General features: G+C 48.7%; 1 protein-coding gene across 1 annotated transcript; it reads left to right on the top strand.

Moving 5' to 3' along the window:
• Positions 1-4,374: 4,374 nt before the first annotated feature.
• Positions 4,375-8,984, top strand: LOC119431628 (uncharacterized). Its single transcript, XM_037699109.1, has 2 exons — positions 4,375-4,479; positions 8,508-8,984. The coding sequence occupies exons 1-2, from the start codon at positions 4,375-4,377 to the stop codon at positions 8,982-8,984; spliced, it is 582 nt and encodes a 193-aa protein (XP_037555037.1).
• Positions 8,985-9,680: the final 696 nt, after the last annotated feature.

Below are 9,680 nucleotides of genomic sequence, written 5' to 3' on the forward strand. Positions count from 1 at the left end.
AACGGAAGGGAGATTATTTGTAGCAGCAGCGGCTGACCGCACTGGCGCTTCGCGCGTCTGGTTAAATTTCCTTTTCCAAGCCACGCAGGCTTTGTAGCTTCCCTGTCACTGGTGGTAGGCGGTGCCGCTGCGGTGGCAGAGCTTCTTATCGGCTACGCAGAGCAGCACGCAGCCGTGCTTCGCCGGCGTGGACGATGACGAGGCAGAGGCTGCGCAAAAACGCAGCGTAGAGCGCGTCGCCATATCGCCCCCCCCCCCCTACCGCCGAGTGGAAAGCCCTGAGGGGAAGGGCTTGTAAAACTCCGTGGAACGTACCCGACGTCCCTAATTTGTAGTGACTGGAGCGGGCTGCAATGTCGGGGGTTGAAGTTGGACACCTGAGGGTGCGCTGGGGTTCCCTGATTCGTCGGAAGTAATGTATGCTGGTTTCAGCCAGTCAATAGAAACGCGGACGTCCTTCCCGTGCACATGCTGGGTGAAATTTTTGACGTCGCGCTGGACAACCCGTTAGGGTCCGCTGTAAGGTGGCTGGAAAGGCCTGTAAACTATGTCGTCACGGAGGAAAGCGTGGGTGCATGTTGTCAGATCCTTAAAAACGAAAGCCGTTGGCTTGCAGTGATGCACTGTAGGTGATGGGCGGAGGGCGGCGATGGTGCGTCAAAGCCAGGCGCGGAACCGGTGGATCTGATGTGGCAGTGTTGGATAGTAGTGCGACAAGGAATTCGCATGGGAGACGGAGTGGTTCCTCGTAGACGAGCTGTGCGGGCGTAGCCTGAATGTCCGGCTTGAAGGTGGCGCGAACACCTAGGGTGGCGGCTGGGATAGTCTCGGGCCAGCCTGAGTCCGGGCGACCCATGATCGCTGCGTTGAATTGTTGGTGGAAGCGCTCGATCATCCCATTGGCGCAACGGTGGTAACTGGTAGTCCTCAAGCGTCCAAATCCGATGGTGATCCCGAGGAGCCTGAAAAGTTGTGATGCAAGCTGTCGCCAATCGGCTGTGAGGGGAGCCGAAGCGAGAGATATAACCGGTGAAGAAGGCTGAGGTGACGTCTTCCACGGTGATTCTCTCGAGGGCCATGCCTCAGGCAATCAGGTATATCGATCGATGGCGGTGAGGCAGCAGCGATAAGGTCCGGGGGGGGGGGGGGCAATGGTCCTATTATGCACGCTGCATGGCCGTCAGGCTGGAGTTCCGCGTCCGTTGTCTGAACCTGAGCGAGGACCTTTGCTGTTATCGACGAAGAGCTGATAGCTGACACACGTGAAAGCGCGTCGGCGACCGTGTTAACTTTCCCGCTGTAATGCTGCATGTTGCTGCTAAACTGGGCAATGAGCGAGAGCTGGTTCTGCTGGATCACGGCGTTGAGAGAAGGCGTAGGTAAGAGGTTTGTGGTCGGTATAAATGGCGCAGAGATGTACTGCTTTGTATATGGCGTGAAGCTCTCTGTAGTAAGCTGACCAGTTCTACTTGGCGGTGTTCGTAGTAGTGTCGGTGGAGCTGGCCGTGGATGGGGACGTCTTCCGAGTGGAGAGTTTCTTGAAGAACACCAAGTGACGTCATGTGTTACATAAGTTTTGCATAAGGCAGGCGCCAACGGCGGAGCTGGAGGCGTCCGTGAGGAGCCCCAAGGGAGCGTCTGGCACGGGAGGAACGCAAGGCAGCGTCGACGAGTGCACCCACAATGAGCTCCGAAATACCCATGTTTTCGTGGGCAATAGCTTCAGTAACCGACTGAAATTGTGTTTCATCGTCAGCCTGAACTTCTACATAACCCAGGGACACCATCTTTCTAGACCTACGTACGTTTTCGCGGATTCACGACCTTGAGAAGAACCAGCCACGCGGCGTTGAAGGTAGCCTGAATCAGGGATAAAGCGTGGCGGTTGCTGCCGCGCCACGTCGGTGCAGCGTCCGTCATATGACATCGACGCGTACGGCGTCTCAACGCCTCGTCTCTGTTGCGGCAGGCGACTCCCAACGAGGAAGACGACATGGTGGTGGTAACGATCGGTCATTACTAACTTTCCGCAGTGAGTGCTCCTATCATAGGCAATCAGTCACGGACATGCCGTATCGCCACAGTAACTGACCCATCTGACAAAATCGTACGTCGAGATAAAATGGGAAACGCTGTTGATCGAAGCATTCAAAGGACTAAAACGACACTCCCAGCAGTCACCGGTGCTTGCACACTTCAGCAAGGACGCTGATACCTGAAATCCATTACGACGTAAGTAGTGGACGTCTTGGTGCCATTCTATTCCAAAGGAAAGACACGATTCAAAGGTTCATAGTTTTATGCTACCTGCTCACTGTTCATCATCATTATCATCACCCTATATTTATGTCCACTGCTGGACGAAGACCTCTCTGCGATCTCCAATTACCTCTGTCTTGCGCTAGCTGATTCCAACTTGGGCCTACGTTAGTTTTCCTAGTTTTCTGCCGTCCAAGGCTGCGCTTCCCTTCTCTTGGCACTCATTCTGCAACTGTAATGCTCAACCGGTTATCCACCCTACGTATTACATGGCCTGCCCAGCTCCATTTCTTTCTCTTGATGTCAGCTAGAATACCGGCTATCCCCGTTTGCTTACAGATCCGCATCTCTCTCTTCCTGTCTCTTAAAGTTACGCCTAACATTGTTCGTTCCATCACTCTTAATGCGGTTCTTAAATTATTCTCGAGCTTCTTTGTTAACCTCAATGTTTCTGCCCTATAAGTTAACACCGGTAGAACGCAATGATTGTAGATGTTTATTTTCAACGACAGTGGTAAGCTACCAGTCAGGATTTGGAAATACGTGCCGTATTCACTGCAATTTAAATTTATTCTTCTGCGAATTTTCTTTTCATCATCGGGGTGGCCCATGAATAATTGACCTAGATAAACATTGCCTTTGTTTTATGCATATTAATTTTGAACCCCACTCTTCCACTTTCTCGGTTAAGGTTCTTAACCATTTGTTGTAATTCCTACCCATTGTTGCTGAATAGGACAATGTCTTCTGCAAATCAAAGATTGCTGAGATATTCGCCGTTAATCCTCACTCCTAAGCCTTACCAGTTTAAGAGCTTGAATACATCTTCTAAGCATGCAGTGAACAACATTGGAGAGATTGTGTCTCCTTGCCTGACCACTTTCTTGATAGGTAACTTTCTACTTTTCTTGTGCGGAACCAATGTAGCTGTGGAATCTGTAGATATTTTCCAACATATTCATGTTAGCCTCCTGAACTCCTTGATTACGCAATGCCTCTATGACTCGCTGGTATCTCTACAGAATAAAATGCCTTTTTGTAATCTGTGAAAGCGACATAGAGAGGTTCATTGTACTCCGAAGATTTCTCGATTACCTGAGTGATGACATGGATGTGATCCGGTTCGCTTATTGAAGCCAGTCTGTTCTCTTGGTTGGTTGAAGTCAAGAGTTGCCCTGATTCTATTGGAAATTATCTGGGTGAATATTTTATACAATACTGAAAGCTACCTAATGGGTTTATAATTCTTGAATTGTTTAACGTCTCCATTTTTATGAATTATTATACTGTTCACGTTCTTCCAGCTCTCTGGTACACTTGCAGTCATGAGCCATAGCGCATAAAGGGCCGTAAGCTTTTCAAGTGTGATATCTCCTTCTTTGAATAAATCGACTGTTATTCGATCTTCTCCAGCAGCTTTTCCCCGGGTGATGCCTTCCAAGGCCCTTCTAACTTCATCGCTATATATTGAAGGAGCCTCTGTGTCCTGTTCATCACTACTTCGAATGCAAGTAGTTTGGTTGCTCTGGAACCCTACAGGTCAGTATAGAATTCTTCCGCTGCTTTTGTTATGGAATCAAAATTGCTGATGATATTACCCTGTTTATCTTTCAGTGCATACATCTTTCCTTGTCCTATGCCAAGTTTTCGTCTCACTGATTTAACGCTAGGGCCATATTTAACGGCTTCCTCAATCTTTCCCACGTTATAATTTCGATTATCACTTGAAGCGGTATGAGCCTTCATATTGAAGATGAAGAAGGGCAGGAACCTGGGGATGGCAGAAAAGGATGAAGCTGGATTCAATGAAGATAAGATGGACCCCAGTCCCACAGTAAACCTACAGGAACGCTACATCATTTTCTCGCAGCAGATAATCGACTCCATCATGTGGGTGACATTTTTCTTTCAGGGGACTTCCCCAGGGAAGATCATCTTTTCGAAATTCCAAGCTCAAGATGAACCTGAGGGGGACCTACCTCGCGAATGTAACTCGGCGGAACTCGTGAACCTGGTTTTGGAGAAATCTTCCATGGACACTACTGAACTACGTCCGATAGATGCTGTGAAAGTGAACTTACGACTGGCGACCTTCAACGAGCTAGTTCTTAACTGATGCGTCAAAAGGACTCTGGATCACAGTCTATGGCGAAGGAGGTAAACCTCATTTTGAAAGCTCTTCGGATACAGCAGCAACAGATTGTGGAACAGAACCAAGTGGTGAGTGACATCACTTATTAGCTCGCTAAACACTGAGAAGTCGGTGACTAAATTTGTAGAACCCGACGCGTTCGACGGCGTGTCTTCAAGCCCAGAAAGTTGGCTTGAATTCTATGAATATGCTGCTGGGAAGAACAAGTGGCACTCTGATGAGGACACGATTACTAACATGCGTAGTTACTTCAGAGGTGTTGCACGCAAGTGGTACGAGCTGCACATTACTGAAGAATTTGACAACTCTTGGAGCCAATGGAAGGAAACATTCTTGATGACATTCCGAAGCAACCCGGTACAGAGATGGGACTCCGCGCTTAATTTTAAGTTCAAGCAGGGCTCTCTCGTCGAGTATTTCCTTGAGACGCCGCCTTTTAAAGCTGGCCAAACCCGTGCTTCCACATTCTGCCGCAATAGCCCTAATAATGCACGGACTGCGTGCTCAAGTTCTCAAGAAAATGCAAGTGCGATCACCTAAAGCTATAGACGAGCTCCTGGAGTGCCTTCAGCACATACCACCTACTTCAGAAGAAAAAAATAACTGCTAACCCAATCACTCGCTTCAGACGCGCAAAAACAGGGGCACCGTGCAAGGATCACGGAGAAATTGCGTTGGCGCGCTCCCACAGATCGGGTTAACAATGTCGACAACAACGCTCAAGAGTTTCCGACGACAAACAAATAACCAAGGGTAATCAGTCCAACCCGATGACCACAACTGACACTGTTTCTCTAACTTGCTGTAGCCTACTTCACATTCCTTTCAAAGTGGGAAACATACATATGATGGCTTTGGTGGACAGCGGCGCTTTTGTGTCTATAACAAATGTCAAGCACGTGGATGCAAGTCACCTGCGTACTGGAACAGTGCTACGGGTACAAGGTGACGATGGAAAAGAGACATTTCATAATCAGTGAGACTCTGTAAACATTGAGCTCCAAGATTATAAAGTAGAGAGTGAAGTATTGATGCTAGTAGGTCTGACGTACGACTATCTGCTATCAAAACCAGGTACCAAGAAACTGAAAATAAACGTATACTGAGATGATGTGGTACCAAGGGACGAGGGGAGTACCAAGGGACGAGACACATCAGGGTAGACAAGATAACCTACGAATTGTCAGGTGCGTGGAGGATATTCCAACGACCTACCCTGAGCTTGTATACTTCGGAAGCTATCCACAAGCGATGAGGGCACACAAGGTCCCTTTCTAACTGTCTGGCAAGACCGTAATCCGCAAATCACCTTATAACACCTCAAGAGAGCGAAAGACATGGTTGAAGAGAAGAATTGAAGGAGTTACTTAACGTTGATATAATCCGACCTTCGGTGTCACCCTTCGCCTCTCCCATAACAATCGCACCGAAAGAAGATAGTAACGATTATAGATCGCACAGTTGGTTGCCGACATTTTTCACGTACTGACTTGTGCAAAGGTTTCTGGGAGATCCCGCTAACCAAAAAAAAAATGTACACTGCTTTTATCCCGCCCTTCGATCTCTACGAGTATAAACGGCTTTCTTTCGGCTGGAAGAACTCGCCAGCTTGGTTCCAAAAGATCATTAACGAAGTCCTGAAGTCTTTCCTAGGTATATTTTGTAACATGTTCACAGACGATATTATCATCTTCTCCAAAGCAGAGGCTGAGCATGAGGAATACCTGTCTCAGGTATTAAATACCATTAGCTTGGCCCATCTCAAGGCCAATTTAAACAAAAGCGCATTCTTTCAAAGAAAAGTTGTCTTTCCTGGAAGATTCTTTGATGGGACTACCAAAAGCACAAAGCAAGGGTCCGTCGAGAGGATCTCCCAACTGGTAAACCTATATCACGTCCACTCATTGCGTGTGTTCTCGAGATTAGCTGGACATTTCAGGCCTTTTACAAAAGACTTTGTCGTCAAAACTGATGTCTCACGCGCCTAACGCAGAATGAAGTTCCATTTGAATGGACTAACGAATGTGAGAGAGTTTACCACGAGCGGGTGCACAAAGTCTCTGCTGACCCTATTTTATTCATACGTGATTTTACTTTGCCCTTTGAACTGAATAACTACGCCTCACACTGTGGGACAGGTGCAGTCTTGTATCAGAAATGCCCAGAAGCACCCGGCCGAAATAAACGACACGTAGTAGGTTACTACAGCTACACCAAGAAGCATTCTGTATTTAACTACACTACTGAAAAGGAAGCACTTGCAGTCCTCAAGGCAATTAAGTACTTCCGTACGTAGCTAGAAGGTGCGCAGCTTTCCATTGTTGTTGTTCACCGATCACCAGGCCACCACTCATCTCTTGAATATGGCCCAACCTAAAGGACCTATCGCCAGAGAGGTGAACTACTTGCAGCAGTTTCAATTCACAATCTCCCACCGATCTGGACCTCGTTTGACTGTTGCAGATACTCTGTCTAGACTGATGATGCAGTCCAACAAAGAACAATCGGAGGAAATCAATGAAGTAGAATTTTGGGAAGGCACTGAATACCTGACTTTTATTGAAGGTCGGTATCAAGTCCCGCCAACACTGGCTGCCAGGGTGCTTTAATTGTGCCATGGTAGCCCAGAATCTGGAAGACACGACGGAGTTTGGCGCACCTACAAGCAGCCAGTTAAGAGATTTTTTTGGCCTTTCACGAAGGAAGAAGTGAATCAGTATGTTCGTTCATGCTGTATTTGTCAAGTGAACAAAGTGAAATATAAGCAGCCTACGGACGCCATGATAATACCTTGTCACTTGAATCTGCCTTTTGAAGTTATGCACCTGGATATTGCCGAACTGAATAAGAAACGAGAACGAGTAAAAAAACGCAAGCTTTTCTTCTGGATATAGATTGATGCACCAGGATAGTCGCCGCACGGGCAGGAAAAGAAGCTGCAAATAGCGTCAGTGCTCTCATCAAAGGGGATATGTTTAACACACCAGCATGATCGTCTGCGACAACGGTCCAGCGTTCAAGAGTGAAAAACTAGCAAGATTGGCCCAAGACCACAATATATCTATCAGGTTCTGTGCGCTATACCATCCAGCGGTGAAAGGGCTTGCAGAGCGTGCTCTACGAGATGTGAAACAGTATATCAGGATGTACGATAATTTCCCTGGTGGATGGAAATGCTCTTTAGAAGCAGCTGCAAAACATCACAACCGCTCCTTCACCAGTGACTTGGGATGCAGCCCACAGTTCGCTTCTTCAGGGGCAACTCCTATTATGCAGGCGCACCATGAGTTGGAGCTGTTAGAAGATCTCAAGATCATTGAGGAGAGAAAACAGAAATCCCAGAAGGAGAGGTACCGTAAACGAATAAATTATAATTTTGATAAGAGACATCGCTCAGACATCCCAGACATTCAAGTCAATGACCTCGTTCTAGTGAGGACAGGAATGAGAGATTTCAGTGCCAGCTTTTTATGGTCCTTACTCTGTGATAAAGACAGCCACTCAGAAAGGAATGTTGAAGACTGTTTGGTAGATCGATGAACGTGGCTCGGTTGAATGTGCTTTCATTTGAAACTTAACCCCAGGAGGGGTTAACAAAAGAATCCTGGAGAGCAAAGCGGTATGAGCCTTCAGATAGAAGATAAAGAAGGGGATGGGAGAAAAGGAGGATCAAGTTGGAATAAACGGAGTATACCATACCACGGAGATAAGATGGACGTCAGTTCCACAGTAAAGCTTTAGGTCTATTGTGTACTTTTAACCAGGAACGCTACACCCCTTGCTTTCTTCTTGTTCATCAGTTTCGACAGTTCAACACATTCTATCTCTTTTGAGTTTGACACTTTCATGCTTTGTCGTTTATTTATTAGATTCTTTGTTACTTGGGAGCGCTTACCTACTGGTTGCCTTGGTTCCTGACCTCCCACTTCAATCGCTGCTTCTGAAATCCGCCTAGTTACGGTTTCTTTCATTGCCTCTATGTTATGTTCATCTTTCTGTCCTAAGGCTGTATATTTGTTTGCGAGCAGCAGCCTGAATTTGTCTGATTTTACCCTTTTGCCCTTTGATCGATCCGCCCACACCCTCCACTGAACAGGACTCACGTGCGCAGGACGTCTCGTTGGTGCAACTGCGCCTCGCAACCTTCCGGCTTCAGAACCCGCAAGTTTGGTTTCACCAGATCGAGGCACAGTTCTGCCTCAACCGCATTACTTCGGACACGACGTGCTACTACCACGTCGTCTCAGTCCTTCCTCCTGATGTTACCGGCGAGCTCTCGGACGTTCTCTCCACGCCCACGGGCGCTACACCATATCAGCACCTCAAGATTAAGGTGCTGAAGAGATTCATGCCGTCGGAATGCCACCCGCCTCCAGCAGCTGCTTACCCAGGACAACGGCGTCCCTCCCAACTGGTGCGCCGGATGCGACAGATTCTCGTGGATCGCGACGTGCCCACCCACTCAGCGTTGCTTCGCCAGCTTTTCCTCCAACGCCTTTCCCAGCCTATCTGCCTCGTCCACCCTGCGGCCGGCGACGTCAACCTCGACCGCCTGGTGGAGCTCGCCGATTAGGTTCATGAGGTGACCTCCCCATCCGTCACCGCTGTCTTACCACCTACAGACCCGGCGATATCGCACCTTGAGGCTCGCATCGGCGAGTCGCCGCTTCATTCGCCGCACTCCGAAGCCCCCTTCAGGAGACCCGTTCGCCTCGTCTCGTTCGTCGCGCTCTTGCGCGCGCACGTAAAGCACGCAGACCCAGGCCTCCAACTCTCTGCTGGTACCACCGGCGTTTCCGACACCCAGCCATGAAATGCACAACTCCTTGTTCGTGGCCGGGAAATGTCCGCCGGGATCACTGACGGTGGCGTGGAGTCTCGCTTTTCGTCCCAGCAGCCGGCGTTTTTAGGGTAACCGCCAAGTTCTCCGTCGCCCGGTTCCTTATAGACACGGGCGCGGAAATCAGCGTGGTTCCCTCGACTAAGGCTGATCGTTCTAGGGCACCAGGGCAGTCGCTTTGTGCTGCCAATGCCTCGTCTAAAGCGACATACGGACTCCGATCTGAGAGATTGGAGTCCGTATGTCGCTATAGACAAGGCGTCAACTTCGGCCTTCGCCGCACTTTTCAGTGGGTCTTCGTCATCGCAGACGTGGTTCACCCTGTCATCAGCTCGGACTTCCTCTCATACTTCGACTTGGATGGCAGCGTGCGGCGGCGTCACCTCACAGACGGTCTCCCTCGTCTCTCCATCTCTGGAGTCCTCTACG

This window comes from Dermacentor silvarum, chromosome 10 (assembly GCF_013339745.2).
Source record: "Dermacentor silvarum isolate Dsil-2018 chromosome 10, BIME_Dsil_1.4, whole genome shotgun sequence".
Lineage (NCBI taxonomy): Eukaryota > Metazoa > Arthropoda > Arachnida > Ixodida > Ixodidae > Dermacentor > Dermacentor silvarum.

Excerpts from the sequence above, each read along its gene's own strand:
- LOC119431628 (XM_037699109.1), top strand. The coding sequence starts at position 4,375 with ATGCGTCAAAAGGACTCTGGATCACAGTCTATGGCGAAGGAGGTAAAC. Across the intron at positions 4,480-8,507 it reads TTGTGGAACAGAACCAAGTG|GACTCACGTGCGCAGGACGT; the intron begins GTGAGTGACATC and ends TCCACTGAACAG.